Below are 22,024 nucleotides of genomic sequence, written 5' to 3'. Positions count from 1 at the left end.
TTTGGGACCTGCTCCTGCATAAGAATCTCAGTGGGGACTGTGGAAGCAGAAAGCTCGCAGGATCTGGGCCCGTGGACATAAACGGCATCTCTCCTCTCTGGTGTAAGAAAATAGAGCAGCTAGTCCTATAAAATCTCCAGGACAATCAAGTTTTTTAAATACATGGATACTTTAAATCAGCAATACAGAGGGATGGCTTGGGGCCTGATCCTGCTCCCATTTAAGAGCCAGATTTGGATACCCTTTACTCATATGAACTAGTACCTTCCTATGCTTTGATAATAATGGGACTCTCCATGGAGTAAGGCACTACCCAGTGTGAGTAAGGGTATCAGAGTCTGGCCTAAAATCAGTTCTAATTTTAATGTATCTGGTGTAAACTGAGAGTAATTTTGATGATGTCAATGGAATTAGACCAGTGTCGAAGGGCAATCTTTGGGTAGGTCTACACTGCAGCAGGGGTGTGAATGGCCACTCGTGTAGACACACCCACTGGACTCTAGCTAGCTTGCTAAAAACAGAAGTGAGGCAGCCCCGGTGTTGGCTTCAGCGTGGGCTGATCCCTCGGGTACGTACTTGGCTTGCGCAGCCAGAGCTGAAGCCCCTGGGCCGTAGCATCCTCACTTCTATTTTCAATGAGCTAGCTAGAGCCCAGCTAGCACTGGATACATCTGCATGAACTGCCGTCCACACCCGCGGCTGCCATGTAGACATATCCTTAGCGTTGGGAAACGGTGCTAGGCTGACCGCTCTGGAGAGGGAAGCCCTCGGTTTTATTTACCATCTGGGTACAGCACGGACAGTCGCAGTACCGGCTTCCCCACACGTGTTCCTCAATCCTGACCTGGAGGGTAAGAGCTCTGTGGTGGCATGTCCCTAAGTGTCTAATTCAGTTAGGAGCAAAAGCTCCATTGAAAGTCAACAGATCTTGTGCTCCTAACTCCCTTAGACATTTAGGTACATCCCACCACAGAGCTTTTACCCTAAGTGTCTAAGTGAATTAGGAGCATAGGTGCCATTGAAAGTCAACAGGTCTTGTGCTCCTAATTCACTTAGGTCCTTTGGAAAAATCCTCACTGTATTCCATTATCAGTTCCTTGTGCTGTCCAATTCCTGTCCTCTCTGTTATTATGTCTCTCACTTACGATATGTCTACACTGCAATCATGGGGTACGACTACTGCATGTGTAGACATACTTGGGCCAGCTTTGATCTACCTAACTAGAACAAGAGCAGGGAAGCCATGGTACCACATGGTTCAACGCAGGCTATACAGACCTGACCAGAATTCTGAGTAATTCCTCACACACGCAACCACAGCTTCACGGCTCTGGCAGCTGAGTTAGCTAGATCAAAGCTAGCTCGGGTATGTCTACACAAGCTGCAGTTGTGGCCAGTGATTGCAATGCACCCTTAAAGTCTCTGTCAAGTATTTCTAAGGGACTGTGTTCTCCTTAAGGTCTTGGTAGGCTGAGGAATTAATTTCAGCATGATAAAACCCAGATACCATTGTTACCACCATGTTAGAAATACCCAGGGGCACATTCCGCAACCCTTAGTCACAAGAGCAGCAAATAGTCCCATGCATAGAGGGATTCCTTGGGCGAACAGGTACTAACTACTCAGTCCAAGGACTGCAGAGTCTGATGGCCATTTAGGCAGGTTGGTAGGTAGGAGGAGCAGATTAGGTACATGTGACACGTTGATTAAGAAACCCATGTGTATGGTGTCTATTCGCTTGTGGTTTCGTGTACTTACACACTGCTTTGTGTGGCGGTGTGAGGTTGTAACCATTTGCTTCACACCAGCCGACTGGGAAAATGTCCATCGACTCTACATCAACTACATACTCCGGAGCAGGCATCTGTAAACCTAGAAACACAAATTTATAATGCAATTTACACACGGGATGACTGAGCTCGGAGCAGTTCCAGCATTCGTCACAAACCAAGGCAAGGAAACGATGGCACACATAAAAATAAATTGGCTTCCCTGCATCGAAATCAGGCATCATTTCGTCTTCAATTTCCTACAGGTAGCAATGACAAGGCTGTTGCATTTAAAGCGCATTGTGATTCCACAGCAAAACGGCATTAAGAGACTATGAAAGCTGTACATTGAGCAACTGAAAGTCAGCAAAATGGCAAGGTTTAAGGCCATGTGAGCCCTTTCCCATCCTGATACCACAGGGCGTGATGAAGTAAGCCCTTCGCTCACAGATTCACAGATTTTAAGGACACAAGGGCTCGTTATGATCATCAAGAGACCCCATGAAATCCACTAGGGACTTCGATATTGCTATCAATTTTATGTGGAAAGTGCTCAGATAGGACAGTGACAGATAGGCAGCAGCATAAAACCCGGAGACAGACAGATTTTGTTCGACTTCCTGCAGAGCACAAGCTATAGAATCTTCACCCCACAATTTCTGCCTCAAGCCCATAACTTCTCTCCCTCTCTTAGAAAGACATCCAGTCTTGATTTAAAGCTCCCCACTGTGGCTCTGAGCCAAAGCCCCTGAAAAGATCCCCACTGATTTAAAGGGCCTCCGGAGCAAATCTTTTGTCGTCAGCCAGGACCCTCTTTAATTTATCCCGACCTGTTCCATCTGTACTGGTGTAGGAAGTTCACCTGCCATCTGCTGGTTCCAGGCGAGGGCCTATAGGTCCAGCATGAGAAATCTCTCCTGATGAAGATGCGGGAAGTGACCGGCGGGGTTATCAAATGCTCACATGAATGATCAGGAGACAAGGAGCTTGCTCTCCTGTATTCTTGCCTTTGCATCTGTTACAGCATCCCCGCCTCCTGCTTAATGCAGCGCTATTTGGGAGTGCCCAGCCAGCTGACCGCAGGGAACTTTCCACTAATGAATGTTCACCAAGAGCCAGCAGTCGAACTGAAACAGTAATTGAACTTTGTGAGGGCAACACAGCCCTCTGGTGAGGAGGTGCCTGCAACAATGGACTCTCCAGCCCAGCGTGAGAGCAGAAGGTCTAGCGAATACACAGCTGCAAAGGCATGAAAATACAGCTGGGAGCTCATCACACTGGAAGAAATTACAAAGAAAATGATGCTGCGTGTCTCCATGGCCCTCATTAGAGTAATGGCTGAGCACCTTGAAATCATTCATGCATCGGATCCTCAGCACCCTCTTTGAGGTACCATCCCCGTTTTACACGTGAGGAACTGAGCCATAAAGCAGATCGCAAGACCTGCCCACAGACACACACGAGGTCTGTGGCTGAGCCAGGAATCGAATCCAAGTCTCTTGAGTCCAAGACTACCCTTCCTCCCTTGTAGGATCCTCACTAAAAATGCTGCCAATGAGGAACGGCCTGTTTTAAAGCATGGAGAATTGTAACTCCTTCCACTGCAAAACATCTCATCCCAATTTCTGTGTTCGACTTCAGCTAAAGACCTGGTTCAAAGCCCAGTGATGTCAATGGAAAGATTCCTATAGAAGTCAATGGGTCTTGGATGAGGCCCTAAATGCACAGCAAGACGCAGGAAATCAACTCAACTCCAGCACCAGTGTCATGACCAGGACGTGGACAGTCAGACCTAGTGGTCAGAGCAGGAGTTGGGAGCCAGGTACCAGGAGGTCAGAGTCTGAGACAGGCTCATGGGCAGACTGAGAATCAGGCACCAGGAGGCAGGCAGGGTCAAGTTACCAGAAGTTCAGGGTCAGGCGCCAGGTTACAGACAGCAATCAAATAGCAAAGTCGAGGCCAAACCAGGGTGGGGAGTCAAAGTCTAGGGTCGATCACAAGCAGGGTCTGGAGCAGAGACAGACAAGCAGTCTCTGCCGCCGAGATAGCTTCCCTTCATAGTGTCCTGATTTAAGTACTGGTATTGACCAATCAGTGGGCTACAAGGGGCCGCCACTCAAGTCCTGCTGGGTGGTACGTCCTGTTGAGCCCAGCCTCACAGGGTCCACCCATGGGAACTGTGGTGGTGCAGAGGTGCCAGCAGGCCAGAACCTGCATGGTCCCACGTTCCAGCACGGCAGGTTCTAATACTGAGATGACCTAGGACATCCTTTGCTTTCATTACTGCAACTGCTCTGTGTTACTGTTCTGATCCAATGTTCTTTTCTTTTTTCTGCTTACGACAGGTGCAACATTAAAGTTTGATCCTAAAAATTTACAACAGCTGCCACTCCGAATGGCAAGGACGCACCATCATGTTTATTTTCTCATCCTGCCACGCTGACGCAAAAAAAGATATGTACATCCAACCACGCCGGACTGGCACTGTTTTTTACGTGAGCTTCTGATAACCCCGCCAGTCACTTCCCGCATCTTATTGCTGCACTTAGCTTGAGTCGTATAACAAACTGGAAACAGCTGGTTTGCAATTTCTGTTTGCTTGATTTATGCATTTTACAATCACTGTCTTCACGGCCTAAGAAATGGCCACAAGAATCGAGACATTAGGAATAAAAATAGAATGCATGAAGAATGAACATTTCCATCTCCCATTAAATATATTATTACATTATTGCAACTTCAGCAGCAATTCTTGAAAATATAAACCCAATTCATCCCTGAAAAATTACTAGCATAGGGTTTTTACTTCACCAAATTCCTACTGTAGCCGTACATATTATGCAGAGGGTATACATTATTACTAAATGCAAACCAGAAAGCTTCAGCGTTAAAACCTAAAATGAACTAGTAAAAATTTACAATGCAGATCCTGAGTAATAAAGTAGCAGAAAGTGATGGGTTACACAAACACATAGTCTCATATCAGCCCTATGCATCTTTCCCGCTTTGGGTGAGCTATACGGCCACTCATTAAATGCTCCGCATGAAGTTTACAGAATTTTGCTACTGCCAAAAACATGATTTATTCAGCAATGGTCGCTCATGTATAACTCAACCTGGCTTAACTACTGCAGCCTGTTTTACAGACACAGTTTTTGCTGTCGAACTGCAGAACTGGAACGGCACAACTGGGTACAATCTGCCTGCTGCTTGGACCCCTCACCCAGCGCTACAGATTCTGACCTGCCTAATGCCTGGTATCCTGACCTTGGCCTGACTTCTGGTGACCCGAATGGTGCGTGACCCCCTCTGGGTTAGTTCGACTGGCTCATGCCTGATTCCTGGTCACCTGAACCAGGTCACAAACCACTAGACTTGGTCGCCTATCTCCCAGCCCTGACAGCTGCCAGCAAAATCTCATCTGAATCCCTAACGCTTACAGATTTAGCTGAAACGCGACGTTTTATGTCCCTTCCAAAGCCTCCTTTAGCATCAGCTATTCTAAGGACATAACATTCACTAGAACAGTAACTATCACAGGCCCAGACTGTGATGCCATTGCTCACAATGAGTAGTACTGGAAGCTTCAATGGGACAATCCAGGGTGAAAGGTGCTTTTCGAGGGGATATCACACGCTTGCTCATAATTAGAGCCGGTCAGGAATTTTTTATGAAACTCTTTTTTTTAAACCAAAAAACGATGCGTTATAGAACCCAAAACTGTTCTCAAAACAGCGTCAGGGTTGACAAAATGCCCGACTCAAAAACTTTTGGGTAAAAAAAAGCTCTGAGATTGTTGAACTGAAAAATTTCAGTTCTTTGAATTGCGGTGACTTTTTGGTTCAAAATTTTAATAAATGTACACTAAAAAGGTAAAAGGCACCGCGTTACTTTCGTTTACACCTCTGGGAGACTTACACTATGTTGGAGCTCAGTGAGTTTCCTCACAAGGTACGTCTACACTTGAGCTGGAGATATAATTCCCACATACCTGTACAAGCTCTGATTGAGTAAACGTGCTAGAAATAGAATGCAGCCATGTTGGCGGGAAGGGCTAGCTGCCCCAAGTACATACCTATCGGAGATGCTAGGCACGCTCTGAGTACATACCTATCAGAGACGCTAGGTATTCAGGAGGCTTGCCCCTCCCAACACTTGTACTGCTGAGGCTATGATGCTATTTTTAGCGCACTCGCTCAGTTAGAGCTAGAATGGGTATGTCTCCTCGAGCTGGCATTTACACCTCCATTTCTAGTGTAGACGCACCCACCGTGTGCTGGGTTGGTGGAGATTATTTTTATGAACACAACTGGAACATTTGATCTGTTTGGTGTTGTGAAATTCCTTGATTGTATGCTTTGGTTGTTTTATATACTTAGGGTTTAAGCCAAGCCCTGAGTATTAGAAGTCAGGATGAGACCTGGTGTGGGATAGATTATCTGATATCTGCCTTCTGCAGGGTTCTCGTACCTTCCTCTAGTATCTAATACTGACCACTGTTGGAGAAAGGATAGTGGACTGGAACTAGTGGATCAGTTTTAGATCAGGGCTCTAGTGTGCAGATGAATTTCAGATAACAAAGCAGGATTCAAGGAAAACTGATTTCTGATTTGGATAAGTAGTTACAAATTCAGTCCAAAATGTTGCATCTTGAGGTGTATAACTTGAAACAATGCGTATGTTAGAATCCGTCACCGAACTTTGACTAACACGAATCTATGCATCTTTTTATTTATATTACTGCAGCTCTTAAAGGGCCCAACTGAGACCAGGTCCCCCACCGGGCTCAGTGTTGTACATAAACAACTGGTTGTGGCTATGCCAAGGTTTTAACCACACTTTGGAACAAAGGTTTGTGGAGTGTCCAGATTAGCATGTACAATCATGTTAGCTAACTTGAGTTAAAGGCATATCAATTAATTTGAGTTAAAAAATTCTAGTGTGACAAAGCCATAGTGAGACAATCCCTGCACTAGAGCTTCCAGTGGAAAATGAAGGAAGCAGAGGTGAAGTGAGTTGCTCAAGGTCACACAGCCGGTCAGTGGCACCGCTGGGAATGGCACCTACATCTCCTGAGTCCTGCTCTAGTGCCCTATCCATTGCACCCCATTGCTTCTCATCTGCGTCATGCAGCTTTTGACTGGGCCACCGTGAGCTATGACTTCATCGGCTTTCACATGCTAAGCAGCATTTGGCATGAAGCAGGGATGTAGTAAGGACAGGGTACATGCTGCCTATTTTACATCCAGCTAAAACCTCCCAGCCAAGGTTCTGGTCAAATGGAATTTCTAGTTAGATACCAAGTGAGTTACAAAACACTGACAATGGGATTGATCAGAGAGACCCTGACGTCGTCTTGACAACAGCATGATGCTGCTTGCTCAAGCTAAACTCCACACGACGTCTGCCTTCACTGTCTCTTCTACAGTGAGCCGTCCGCGCAACGATGGAGGCGCCTGGGGTTCCGTGTCCGTGTTTTCGTCAGGCCTGCCTGAGTCCATTAGGGCACTTCTCACCACACATCACAGGATGCCGTGACACTTCTCAGCTTCGTACGATCGATGCCACATGAAACGAAGTGGCAGGTAACCCACAGTGACGGGGTCAAACAGCCAGGAAAGGGTTATGGGCCACCCGCGGGTCACGTGACCCAGATGGGGATTTAAAGGAAGGGTGTATTCTCTTTCTGGAGGCTGCGGACCCCAGAGGCTTTTCCCATGCCTCCAGAAAGAGGACACATCCTTCCTTTAAATCCCCCACTGAGTCATGTGACTAGCCCTGAACCCTTTCCTGGCTGTTTTATCCTGTCACACTCACAACAGGCCAAAAGAGTTTGCATAAATTCATGAGATCCAGAAGTGCCCAGATTCATACAGCTTTAGCACAAACACAAACTCACCTTTACTGTACTGGTACCTGTGTGATACTGTAACCCAGCTTTGAGAAATAAACCAGCCGGGCACTAACCAGGATACTGATCCACCAGTGCACATGAGGCTTTGGGGGTGAGGGGCAGACCCTTTCATTCTTCTCTCCTCCTCCTTCTCCACCAGCTGAGCTCCTAGGCTCTGCTGCACAGAAGCAGATGCAGGTGTTCCTGAGCTCTGCAGGAGGAAGCTTCCTCCATTGCTCCTCTGATTGCTCCTACCTTCTGCTAGGAGGGGAGAAGCTCAGGACCCCACGACACTGAGCTCCTGTGATGTACCACTCACCATCCTTGGTTTTTAACTTGCAAAGTCCGAGTAGGCCGGTGGAGTTCTTGAGGAATAAACCTGTGGTTGCCTGTATCAAGTATCCGTGGTTTTAAGTATCAGTTCGGGGATGCTGTACAATAGTGACATCATAGAGTCCTTCTGGGATTTACTTAATGCCTTGACACGCTGAATGGCACCTGACCACAGCCTTAGAAAGGCACAGCTACACCATGACTGGGTGGTATCAACATAATCACAGCACCAAGGAGTGTATCCTGAAAACGCTCGGAAGAAAGAGCTCCCAGTGCTATCGAACAGAGCACCTACCGGATCGGAGCCTGGGGCCAGAGTGCTCATGCTGTTGCTATTTCACAATATATTTACTGTTACATTGCACGGTGCCTTTCAAATGCTACTTTTTTTCCACCCTGACTGAATTGGCCTTGTCAACACTGGTTCTCCACTTGTGAGGTAACTCCCTTCTCTTCATGTGCCAGGATATTTATGCCTGTAGCTGTAATTTTCACTCCATGCATCTGAAGAAGTGGGTTTTTTACCCACGAAAGCTTATGCCCAAATAAATCTGTTAGTCCTTAAGGTGCCACCGGACTCCTCGTTGTTTTTGTGGCTACAGACTAACACGGCTACCCCGTGATACTTTATAAGACATTTGCCCTGTATTGTACAGCACCTTTCAAATTGCAAACGGGACCTTCAGAATCAGACGCCCTGAGAAATCAGTTCTATGGAATCATGACACCTGGGACTCAGTTTGTATGTGTGGTTAGGTGCTGCCCTTTTGATTGTTTCAGTTCGGGCACCGTAACAAACTGGCCACACCTCAGCCTCCTGGAATGTGCCAGAAACATAAATCTGACAGGAGCTGGTGAAGGCAGGCCAATGGACCATCAAAAGTGCCTTAAATGTTTTCAGGATTCTCAGAAAGCAAACAAAGGGACAGATTCCACCCTTAAATACACACATCCAATTCTCATTGCCTTCAGTCGGGGGATGCAGATGTCTCTGAGGGCAAAACCTGGCCATGAAATTGGTTCTTAAAGAGCCTTTTCCCTTCCCTTTGCCATGAAACACCACTAGGCACAGCTGATCTTACATGGGTTCTGCCACGACAATGAAGCCAGTAGCTGTAAGTACAGCAGCTTCTGACTTCTCTTACATTAGCTTGGGCTTAGGTGGTATCTGGGTGAGACACCTCCAAGGAGGGGAGTGTTTTATTCCGGAAGCGGCGATCTGTCTGTACTGAACGAACACCCCAGCCCAGTGTACGGGGGCTCAAGACTGCACAAGGTGGCACCTTTCAGCTATGACATAAAACCAGGATCCTGGTCTTTTGTGGTCAGTAACAATCCTAGAACCCTCTTTTGAGCTCCATTGTCGGGGTCAAATTCCATGCTAGGGGCTTGATCCATGGCAAGATTCAAGGAGGGATGGGACACTTATATGGATAAGAAGATGACCCAGAGTTATGATGATAAGTAGTTTGGAAGGGATATTAAACCTCATGCTTCAGAGCTTAAACCAATCTCTATTAGAGATCAAGAGGAGACCCATGTAGAGGGGAGATTATCCCTCATCCGCCTACTGAGGTGTTCTTCCATCTTCCTCTGAAGCCTCTGGTGCTGGCCATGGTCAGAGACAGAATTCTGGACTAGATGATCCAGTCTGGCAGTTCCGTTGTTGCTGTGTGCAGAGGAGGGGGTGGTATGCATAACAGTGCAGTGGGGAGATGCAGCAAACACAGATGGTGATGAAAAGTATAAGATACTCAGCACAGCTCACTTTGCTTGCTCCGCTCCTATGGGTGCACAGCCCAGAAAGGAGGGGGTTGGCGCATGGAGACAGAGGGTGCTGGGCCCTAATCCAAAACATGTAAATGAATTGCTCAACAGCCATTGATTAGAGTGCTGAGTTGCTTCTCTACCCATCTGCCTGGATGGAGAAGCAACAGACTAAAGTGAGTGGCTCATACACACCTGTCCTGGTTTTCCTAGCACCTTTCCCTCTGCTTCCATGCAGGATCAAGACCCAAGTGATTACATGGTGTCAACCTCCCTTCCTCATGCACATGTCAATGGACATTGTATCTTTCTTTACTTCCTTTTCTACACCACTGCATAGGGTTGCTGTGCACTTGCCTTGTTGCCGTTTTCCACCCCACCCTGACCCCCACTGTAGCATATTTTCAAGCCCTCTGAAATATCTAAGGAGAAAGGTGCTACAGAAGTACAAAGTGCTATTCATTGTCCAGAGCGAAAGCGCAGCAGAATTAGACCCTATGTACAGTAATTAGTTAAACATTTCTCTTTCTTTCTCACATGGCTTTAACAAACATCCTTGCTTGGTGCCCAAACTACGACTAACAGCCCACTCTGCAAAAATAGAGTTACTGGCTTTATTTTGGACTCCAGGCCTGCAGCTTCTATTTATAGCCTGCAACTTTCTATTTATTGGTGATCACTGAACCAACACCATGCACGAATGATACAAAATGTTACAAGCACCTAATGGAAACACCAGATTATCTCAGCACCAATCAAGACACATTTAATATGTCTGCTTCCTTGTTTCAGTGACTCAGTGACAATAATTTTAACAGCACAAGGAAGGGGATCACTGTGTTCTGATCATCAAGTTCTGCAAAGCTGTACTCATTCCAGGAGTCCTTATTCACCCGAGCGCTGCCCTGGAGAAAGAACTACTCAGGTAAGTGTTTGTGTAACACCAACAGATGCTGGGACCTCTAGAGCTTAACGCATGAGCCTCTACTGCCTGAGCTAAAAGACGCACACCTGTAGCAGGCTCATCAATCTTTAGCTGCCACGAGAGGGGGATGAAGTGCCCCACCAAGCAGGCATGGGTTACATAGGCATGATCCTGTCCATAATTATCTCGTCAACATCTCGTTTGGGGAGAGGATTAGTGGAAAAGAAACTCTTGAGATGAACGTGAGCCCAATTAGTTATCCCCACTGCAGAGCCATTACTACTTGTAGGGTGGTGGTGCTTGCAACAGGCTGAGTGCTTTCCAAAGGCTATATACAGTCCCCGCACAGAAGAGCGTGCAGCCGAAAATGAGAAGGAGCAGACGAAGAGCGGGGGAAAAGGCTGCAAAATATGCATGCAGCTGGCCGGGGGAAGGCTGGCACAAGCCTGCTTCGTTCCCTGGCGTTAGGCGGGTGGGTACAGGTAGGAAACTGAGTATAAGGGAAGGGCGATGAAGAAATGAGGTTGATTGGGTCAAGCAAAGGGGTCAGGGAGGTAGAAAGCTGGGGGCTATGAGAGTGCATGGCGGGACAGGAGCAGAGTTCCAAGGCCAGTAGAAATGTAATTATGTCGTTGGCAGGCCAAAGCTCTGAAGACAGCTTCTGCGGTTGTGAGGAGACCTTTCAGAGGCCACCTTGGAAGCTTCCCCCCCATCGCGTTTGTTGGTATTGGCCATGTGGGTGGAGAGGACCCTGTGACCTAGTGTCCTGCAGCCGTGTGGTCTGGTCAATGGGGGAGCAGGGAGAAGGACAACATTGGATAATTTAGTCCTTATTGACGGTATTAAAAAAGCAGGTGTGTCCGGGGGGAGCTGCGAGGCATGCAGGGTTGGGGACAGCAATTGAGAGGGCCTGAATAAACTTACGAAACAACATAAAAGCAATAGGCCTCTATGGAACTGCAGTCATTTCAACGTACCTTCCAGGTGAAGCCACATTAACCTTCCTTTAACTGAGGTGATCGAAGCAACACATATTTCGGCAGGGTTCCTGGGGTTCACAGCCTCCAGCTTCATGTTCTTAGTAAAGCCCCGGGTGAAGGACGTCTGAAAGAGGTCAAGTGTCAACACTGAAACACCGCACCACAGCACAGAATGGCTTTAAATAGACTCGCCCTTGGTTTCCATGGAGAACACAGGAGACATCTAGGACCACCTAGGCCAAGAACTCACCAACATTCAAAAACTGATTTAGATGGGTATGAAGAATATCTAGAGTTATCATAAAGACAACTTCTGGAAGAGATATTCAAGCTTGTGCTTCAGGGCTTAAGCCAAATCTTGACTATCAGAGACCAGAATGAGACATAGGTGGGGGAGGCAAATTATTTCACATCTGCCTATTGCGGGTCTCTGCACCTTCTTCTGAAGCATCTAGTGTTGGCCACTCAGAGACAGGATACTGGACTAGAGGGACTATGGGTCTGATCCAGTCTGGTAACTCCTTTGTTCTCAGAACCAAATTTCCAGAGCAAACCCTCAATCTGCATGTACAGATTAGATAACTGTGCATCCATTTACTCACAGAGTTCCCCAATTTGACTGTGAGCTTGTCTGCAAGAACAATTAGTTCACGGCAAACTGGGGTGTGAATCTACAGTTTGTTAGTACGCTTTGATCTAGTCCTCTTTGAAATAGGACTAGATCAAAGCCCATTAACAGTGTGTTAATTTGCGTCAGCTGACAGTTAGTCCACAGAGGGCTACTGTGGAGTAGATTCACATCCCACTTGCCACAAACTAAAACATTTGTGTAGATAAGCCCTTAGTTCAGTACAGAGGGCCACATCTTCAGCTGGTGGAAATGGACATAGCTCCATTCACTTGAACACAGGTTGACTTCATGTCAAAGTGTTGAGTTCTGCTGATGTACACCAGATAAGGATCTGGCCAAGAGTTGTAATGGCTAATCTATAGCACACAGCTCTGAGAATATGGCCCTTGCCAATTTTTCAGCCTTTTGAGAATAAGCATGTATCTGTCAACGTTAATTACCACCAAGATCTATCCTAGTGTATTACTAAGGTTTGGTTTTTCCGGAGTGATATAATAAGTTTGAAGATTTTTTATTTTATGTGTACTTTATTATAGGTGGGGCTGGCAGTACTGCCGATTATTAAGGTTGCCTGACACTTCCATTAGAAGACCCTGTTTTCCGTTGTTTATAACTTTGCCAGACTTTAACCGCTTGGGCTGAAATTTTCCATGCTGGGTGTTTGCATCATGCTGAATATTTTGGAAAATTTCAGCCACAAGGATTTGGTGTTTCCGAGAACAAGACTAGGGAAATGTCCATGTTAAAAATTTCTGCTGGCCTTATCTTTGACGAGCTCTAGCTTCTCAATGATTTGGTGCAGGGAGTTGAAATTTAGCAGGGGGTGGGCCTTTGTGGCAGGGATGTGCCTTTTGCTATCCCTGTAAAACTCTGCCCAAATTTAGCCAACTAATAAGTCTTTGAAAAGTCACAATGAGCACGTGCTCAGTAGACTTGTTAGAGAGTGGCAGATTAATTCCCCAAAGATTCCACCTGCACTGGGCATGCTCCAGCTGGAGTTGCAGGGGGCCTAGCAGGACACTCTCTGCAATTGCAGCTCCCAGCTGCTCCGGGCCAGGCCAGGTCTGTGTCTCTGCCTGGGAACCGGAATTGAAGCAGGGAAAATGTCTCTCCTGTTCTGTCAATGACATTCCTTCTCCCCACTCCCTGCCCCACTTGCCCCAGGCAACAGGGAAGAGGAAGCCAGACTGAATGCAGAGAGGACAAGAGCCAGACTTGGGATGGGATGGAGGAGATTGGGACTGAAAGCTGGAGTGGGAGAAGAGGGAAACTGGGGCTGGGAGCTGAGTGGAGGAGACTGGGGCTGGCTGGGCAAGGAGACTGGGAGCCAGGACGGAAATTGGAGGGACTGGAAGCCAATGAGTGGGGGAGATACTGAGATCAGACAAAGGGCAGGGAATAGGGTTGGCTAGGCAAGGAGACTGGAATTGGGAACCAGTAGGGAGGGAGAAAGCAGGTGAGGAAATCAGGAGAGAGATCTGGTGAGGAGCTGTGGGGGAGAACTGGAACTGGCGGGGTAAACAGACTGGGACAAGGGGCTGGGGTGCTGAGATTGGGCTAGAAGCCCAGAGAGGGAGACTGGCACTGGGAGTCAGTGGGGATGGGGAACGTGGGTGACTGCGGGCGGGGGGGGGGCAGAGATGAGGAAGAGAAATAGAATGAGGAGTGGAGACGAGAGAACTGGGACTGGCTGGGCAAGGAGACTGGGAGTAGGAGTGATGTTGGGGAGACTTGGACAGAGAATCCAGAGAGGTGTGCTCATGACTGGCTGGGCAAGGAAATTGAGACGGGGATGAGAGGTCTGTGGAGTGGAGACTGAGATTGGCTAGGTGAGGAAAATGGGACTGGGACAAGGAGCCAAGGGTAGGGAAGAGACAGGGCAGGGACTGGTTGGAAGACAGAGGGCAGATGGGATCTAGCTGGGAGAGAAACAGGAAGAAGAGTCTGTGCCCACTAGGGCACTCTCACCTCCACAGGATAACAACCTACTACTGCTATCAGTTTCTCTGTTAGCTCAAGTGGCAGAGGTCCGTGGCACAGATCTAAAGATTCCAACCCTGCTGATGACTCATGTGGATGTCAATATGGTGCCACATGATAGAATCCCTGGAGGGGGTGGGGTTCCAGTTTGCTTTTTTAAAAAGCTAGGAAATTACCCACAAAAAACTATGTTAAAAGAACATTATCATGGCTGCAAAATCAAGCCCTCAAAATTTAGGAAATGCCAGAATTAAGGCTGCCTGCGCAACCTAAATTTGGCCCCCTCGTGCGTTTGCATTATGATACAATCTTTAATTACACAACCACACGCTAGTTTTTCAGAAGGACCGCTGACTCAGTCAGTGAGCAGGATGGACCTACTCTGGGATGAATCAGGTTTGTGTAGAGAAGGCCTCTTGTCTGTGGGACCCCTGCTTCATCTGTTGCTGAAGTTAAAAGGTGCAGTGAAGAAGCAGGGGATTGCAGGAAGAGAAAGGATGATCTCATAATTCAGGCAACTGATTGCTGCCCTAGAGAATTGGATTCTATCCTTGTCTCTGCCACAGACTTCTTATGTGATACTAGGCAGACTCTGAGGTCTGATTTGCAGAAGTGTCAAGCAGTTGCAGCTGAAGTCAACAGGAGTGAACAGATAAAATGCTAGTGTAACCCACACACCTCCTGGGTGTGGGGTTCTGTCCCCTCTAGTGGCACCGAGACCACTTAGAGATTAATGAGTCTGCTACGGCCTTAACTAAGAAGCATGTGGTTTTTAGCTCATGCAGTACAGAGGCTCATGCATTTAGCTCCCAAGGTCCCAGGTTTGATACCGACCACCGGGGTGTCTCGGTATTTCACTAGCCACTGCTGAGTACTCTGAAAAATCAAATGGTAGGTGTCTCAAATTGGGTACCCAAAATTAGTGGAATTTTGACCGTTGTTTTTTGGTGTCCATGTTTCCCCATCTGTAAAATAGGGATAATATCTACTCATTTCACAGGATTATTAAGATAATAAATCCACTAATGAAGCATTCAGATACGCACCATAGAAAGACCATGAGGCAGTTAATCATTCTGTCTTCAGATCCGGCATGAACTGTGTTCAGTAAATAGGGTAAGAGGGCCACACATTGAACAACAAGTAAAATAGCTGCTCATTAAGTGAGCACCATCCATCCTGTGCACCAAACCAGGCAGTGATCCCATGGATGCGATCATGTTATTAAAGAATGTATCATAATCCATATGCACAAGTGTGTGGGGGGGGTGAATTAAGGTTGCCTGGGCAACCTTCATTCTGGCATTTCCTAACTTTTGGGTGCTTAACATTGAAACCTGACTTATTTTTATAACATAGGGTTGTGTGTGTAATTTTGATTTCAACACATAAAAGACACTGAATCAAAGAGTTCACACACCTATTTCTAAGTGTGCCCTTTGGGCCAGATCCTCAGCTGGTGTGAATGAATTCAGCTCTCTTCACATCAATGGCTACAGCTGTGTTTGCTTCAGCGGAGATTTACAACAGCTGAGGATCTGGTCGTTCATGATTTTGTGAGGCACTCATATACCATAGCAACAGGGATCCATATAAGACCTTAGCTAGATAGACAGGCATGTGGGCAGAAAATTAAAATCACAATTTGCAACAATGCACACAACAGAAGCAGACCATTCACCCATCCCCCGCACAACCCTAACAACAAAACAGCCACACACCTAACAGAACAAAGAAGGATTCCCACTTTCAGTTCCCACAGAAGCCCCGGGACCCTATAAAACCTCCTCAGATTCCCAAACCCACACGCATCAGCCTTTTCCAAATGCCCATCCCAAGAGTCTTCTGCTCACGCAGGTACATTCCCCCCTGCCCCATCCCCATTGCTCCCTTTCCCTTCACCTTTTTTCCCATTTTGCTGACCCCCTTCCTAACTAACCCCCCCTCCAAACTAATTATGGAATTGACCTGACGTTTTCCTCCATCACACTGTTCACTCTACTTATGTATTATACTCCTCTCCTCTACGATGTGTCTGTCTTGTCTATGTAGACTGTAAACTCTTTGGGGCAGGGACTACCTGCTACTCCGTGTTTGTACAGCACCTAGTACAATGGGACCTCGATCTGGGTTGGTCCCTATACATCACCATAATAAACATGATTATTAATAACTGTGATTAATCCAAGATAATATTGGGTTCCATCCTGCATCCCTTCCACATGAGCCATGGGACAATGGCTTTCATCTTGACTAGGATAAGTAGACACCTTTCGGTCAAGCTTAACCAATACATGCTAGTTGAGTCCAACCTAAACTCAACCTCTTTTCCTCATCAAGACATGAGTGTTGTCATTAACGTCCCTGGAACTACTCACGTGACTAAAGGCTGCAGGATGAGGCCTTTATTTCATTAAGATTTTTTGCAAAAATGAAAAAATTTGTTGCACACAGGAGCTATTTCCATGCTTTCCTTATCATCTGGAATATTCAAAACCACACCAGCACCCAGACAGGCTTCCCGCTTCTAAAAGCAGCGAATGGGCCAAGTTTACAAGACATCAGAGTGAGTTTGTTGAAATGCTTTTTATGCCGGCTAACAAAGAAACACCATCTATCATCACTCAGGTTCCTTTTGTTGTGATGCAGCGCCGGAGGCTAATTTATAAAGAATCAATGGCAAACCAGTTAGCTGGGAGTTTATTTTCCTAAGCATTTGGCCACATCAATCCATTTCATAACTGCCTCTGCTTGCTAAATAGCCCCAAGGGAAATGGTTACAATGTATCCACTTCGCTGCCAGGTCTCCTTGTGCTAGGTGGAAGACATGACTAAAAAAAACCCGTTTGTAATAAACATCCCATCAAAGAGCCGCACTTAGCTTGGTAACAAATGGACCAACTGCAGGCAGAAGGGATAGCTCAGTGGTTTGAGCATTGGCCTGCTAAACCCAGGGTTGTGAGTTCAATCCTTGAGTGGGCCATTTAGGGATCTGGGACAAAAATGGGAGATTGGTCCTGCTTTGAGCAGGGGGGGTTGGACTAGATGACCTCCTGAGGTCCCTTCCAACTCTGACAGTCTATGATTCTATGGTAGGGATGTCAGGCAGATGACAATGGAGAGACAGCAGCTCTCTGTAGAGAACTGTTTTATCAGGAGTCAAATAATAACAGACACGCGTTTGTACAATGAATGTTAAAAAAAAAGTTATTAGAACTGATTTAATCTTTGGAGGCCAATCTCGGGGTGGCTGGCATTGTGAGCACAGCTCTAGTGCCTAATGAAAAGAAAAAAAAAAACGAAGGCAGATAAAAAGAAGGAAAGAAAGAAAGAAATGGAAAGGAAATGTGACAATCACCACCAGGATCATTTATTTGCATGTTATCATATCCCTGACTCCCACTCTCCATCAGTTCCTGTGTTTTAGATTATAAATTCTGCCAGGCAGGGCATTCCTTTCATACAGGATAGTACAATGCAGGACAATATGGGGACTCCCAACCTGAGGTGAGACCTGATCCAAAGCCCACTGATGTCAATGGGTGTCTTTCCAGTGCCTTTAATAGGGATTGGATCTGGCTTTGGGGCCTCTGAGCTCTACCATAATAAGAAAGAAAGAAGGACCACCTATAACGATTCTAATATACACATCAGATGACCTTTAAATACAGTCACGCCGCAGACATATAAGAAAAGCCACGCTGTAGAAAGGGTGATGTAAGGTTCCCGACCCTGATCACTCCATCGGCAGCACAATGCTGCTGTGCAACCCCAGTTTAACAAGATGGAAGGTGCACTGCAAACTCGGGAAAAGCGCGCAATGTACGTGAGACAGCAGCCACACCATGCTGCTCCTAGGCTCGCTGTGATACATCATGCCGGTAGCGGGGACAAAGCAAGACAGAGAACACAAGAAAGTAGGTGTGGCCAAAGGGACACTGACCGCAATGTATGCTCCTCATTAAAACGCTTGTGCTGTGACCCAGTTCTGCACATCACAGCAGTTCCATGGTGGGGGGGACTGCAAGAGAGGCTGCCCAGGGAAATCCAGGCCCATCGTGCCCTTTGATCTACAGCGATTCTCTCCCAGAGTAGCATAGCAGGGGAATGACAGGTGGGGGAATAGCTTGTGCGTCTTCTGCCACACAAATCGACAGCCCTAAGCACCACACATAGATGCAAGGGTTTCGAATGCTATTAAGAGTCCCTGCGCTTTAGTGAAGCTGCTGCCCAAAGAAGATTCTACCCCTTCATTTCCTCTCAGATCCCAGGCCCAAAGCCCACTGACTCAGCCCGAGCATGAGAGCAGGCAGCAATTGACTCTATGGCTAGAAAATGAGGAGTGAGCCTGGCAAAACTGCACCGACATCAAGCATTTCAGGCCGATGAATGACTGCTCATAAAGTGACCACAAGGAATCAGCTGCCCACCTGGTTCAAACACTGTATTACTTTGTACCGTTTCAAAGGAATTTGGGGCCCGAATTGCTAATGGGTGCCATGCTCCGATCAAGAAGGCAATCATTCTCTCACACGGACACCAGGCAAGAAGCGCGCCGAACGCTGAAAAGACAGAAGGTTAATGCTTTGCTTAATGAGCGGTGGACTCCTATACATTAAGATTCATAGACGCACAGCTCCATTCCTAAGAACAGCCCAGCTAGGCACGGTTTCCAAAGCTTTTATGAGCCTGCAGTGTCATGATGTACAGCACACTCGCACACAACTCCTGCTGTATTAGGGAAACTCAAACACTCCCAAATGATGGAGCTTCCGCCTGGCTCAATGAATGTCCTACTTACCTATACCTCGATGACTTCACTTAGCATCATCAAGGATCTACAACCTATCCTGAAGAACAATCCCTCACTCTCACAGGTCTTGGGAGACAGGCCAGTCCTCACTTACAGACAGCCCCCAAACCTGAAGCAAATACTCACCAGCAACCATGCACCACACAACAAAAACACTAACCCAGGAACCTATCCTTGCAACAAAGCCCGTTGCCAACTCTGTCCACGTATCTATTCAAGGGACACCATTATAGGACCTATTCACATCAGCCACACTATCAGAGGCTTGTTCACCTGCACATCTACCAATGAGATATATGCCATCATGTGCCAGCAATGCCCCTCTGCCATGTACATTGGCCAAACTGGACAGTCTCTACGCAAAAGAATAAATGGACACAAATCAGATGTCAAGAATTATAACATTCAAAAACCAGTCGGAGAACACTTCAACCTCCCTGGACACTCAATTACAGACCTAAAAGTCGCAATTATTCAACAAAAAAACTTCAAAAACAGATTCCAACGAGAAACTGCAGACCTGGAATTAATTTGCAAACTGGACAGCATTAAATTAGGCTTGAATAAAGACTGGGAGTGAATGAGTCATTACATAAACTAAAAACTATTTCCTCATGCTAATTTTCCGCCTACTGTTACTTACACCTTCTAGTCAACTGTTTGAAATGGGCCATCCTGATTATCACTACAAAAGTTTTTTTTCTCCTGCTGATAATAGCCCATCTTAATTAATTAGTCTTGTTAGAGTTGGTAGGCAACACCCATTTTTTCATGTTCTCTGTATATATATACTATATCTTCCTACTGTATTTTCCACCGCATGCATCCGATGAAGTGGGCTTTAGCCCACGAAAGCTTATGCTCAAATAAATGTGTTAGTCTCTAAGGTGCCACAAGTACTCCTCATTCTTTCTGTTAAAAACAAAACCCAGAAACAAGAGAAACACTCCAATGAGCAAATCAGCCCCTCAAAGTCAATGGGAGTCTTTCCATAGACCTCAATGGACTTGTACAGTATTATTAATTTTTTAAATCATGGTAGCACCTACAGTTCTCAACAAAGATCAGGGCCCATCGTGCTGGGTGCTGTACAAACATAGTAAGAGACCTGAAGAGCATGCAATCTAAATAAGCAAGACAAAGAAAGTATTATTACTCCCATTTTACAGATGGGGAAACTGAGGCACGGAGAGATTAAGTGAGTTGCTTAGGCTCACACAGGAAGCCTGTGGCAGAGCTCCCGTCTCCCAGCCCAATGGTTTAACTACAAGAACACACTTTCTCCCAGGATCAGGCCCTTAGTTCAGAGCAATAAGTGGGTTTGTTCAAGCTTCGATCAACACCATCACAAAGGGAGAATAGATCTTACGTTTCTAAAGCAAAAGTGAGGAGCTGCCTCTGCTCCACATTGCTTCTGATAATCTGCCCAGTCAAAGTCCTGGCCAGAGTAACCTGTAGGAGAAGAAAACAGGGAAATATGGTAAGTCATTATTCCATACGGAGGAGAGAAAGAAAAAAATATTTCAATGCAGCAATAATTTGCACTTACATACCGCCTCCTCCCATCTAAGGCTCTCGATGCACTTTACAGACACTAATGAGTTAACCGCCACATGCTGTTGGGAGGCAGGTAATGATTATCATCCCAATTTAAATATGGGGAAACTGAGGCCTACCCTGTTTAAGATTACACAGTGAGTGAATGGCAGTGCTAGGAACAAAGACCAGACCTCCTAGCTCTGAGACATACACTTAACCCACAAAATCATCCTTCCTGCTTCCCTGTAAATACTTAGGGACTGAAATATTGTATGTATGGCATGGGTCCAGCACTCAAAGGAGAGTAAATGTTGTCACGCTGCTCTGTTTAATGCTAGTTTTATTTGCTATATTCTATGTGTCGTCCAAAATTACTTATTATTATTCTTTGTAGTGGGAGTACTCAGAGGCCCTCATCAGGGATTGTGGCCCCACTGCGCTAAGTGCTGTGTACTCACATATAACAAAAAGATGGCACCTGGATCAATGAATTTACAATGTGTTTAGTTACAACTCTCTATACACACCTGGTGTTGCTGGAACACAGCTTCCTCTAGGGTGTAGGGCAGCTGCTCAGTGGCACACGGCAGTCTACTGTGGGAGAGGAAATTCTTGCCACGAACAGCAGGGCAAACCCTCTGATCTTAATGAAAAGCACCATGGGATCTTTAATTCTACTCTATTCCAGTTCTAAATATCTTAGGTATTTATATGGCCTCCATCGCCATAATATCTGAACACCGCACACTCGTTAATGTACTGATCCTCACAACGCCCCTGTGACGTGTTAGCCCTGTTGTACAGATGGGAAACGGAGGCACACAGAAGTTATGTGACTTGCCCAAGGGCATTCAGGAAGTATAAGTGGAGCAGAGAAATGAACCCAGGGCTCTCAAGGCCTAGGTAGTGCCCCAACTTCCAGACCCATCCTTCCTCTCTAAAGGGCCTATTCAGAATGGAGGTCACCTTCATTTAGAGGGCCTTGTCTGAAATAGCTCCAGCCCTGAGACTGTATGGAGCTTCATGTATCTCTCTTGCATGGATGTCTTGCACAACTTGGCTCTTTAGACTGTAAGCTCACAGTATGCATCCGATGAAGTGAGCTGTAGCTCACAAAAGCTTATGCTCAAATAAATTGGTTAGTCTCTAAGGTGCCACAAGTACTCCTTTTCTTTGTACCAATGAAAGTTTTTTCTGTATTTTTTTTCCTCCTGCAAATGAACTGCAGGTGCAAAAATTGCGGGTGCAAATTACGTCTGTAAAAAAGGAAGGGCAAGGTTTTGAACACGTATCGCTAAGAATCCTCTCGAGAGGCCAGAATTTAGATGAGATGAGATGATCCAGAAGAGGTCCCTTCTAATGACGGTGTACACAACAAATAAAATAGTACAGCA

General features: G+C 46.3%; 1 protein-coding gene across 1 annotated transcript in view; it reads right to left on the bottom strand.

The window, feature by feature from the left end:
* Positions 1-22,024, bottom strand: part of SFMBT2 (Scm like with four mbt domains 2) — a 193,245-nt gene that overhangs the window by 39,923 nt on the left and 131,298 nt on the right. The window contains exons 10-12 of the mRNA XM_084636621.1: positions 20,461-20,543; positions 11,665-11,791; positions 1,759-1,872 (exon numbers count right to left, since the gene is read on the bottom strand). Of these exons, the coding sequence (XP_084492747.1) occupies positions 1,759-1,872; positions 11,665-11,791; positions 20,461-20,543 (324 nt within the window). The remainder of the gene's footprint in view (positions 1-1,758; positions 1,873-11,664; positions 11,792-20,460; positions 20,544-22,024) is intronic.

Source organism: Lepidochelys olivacea (genome assembly GCF_965140295.1).
Source record: "Lepidochelys olivacea isolate rLepOli2 genome assembly, chromosome: 1".
NCBI classification, from domain to species: Eukaryota; Metazoa; Chordata; order Testudines; family Cheloniidae; genus Lepidochelys; species Lepidochelys olivacea.
This window is presented reverse-complemented; position numbering and strand designations above follow the sequence as displayed.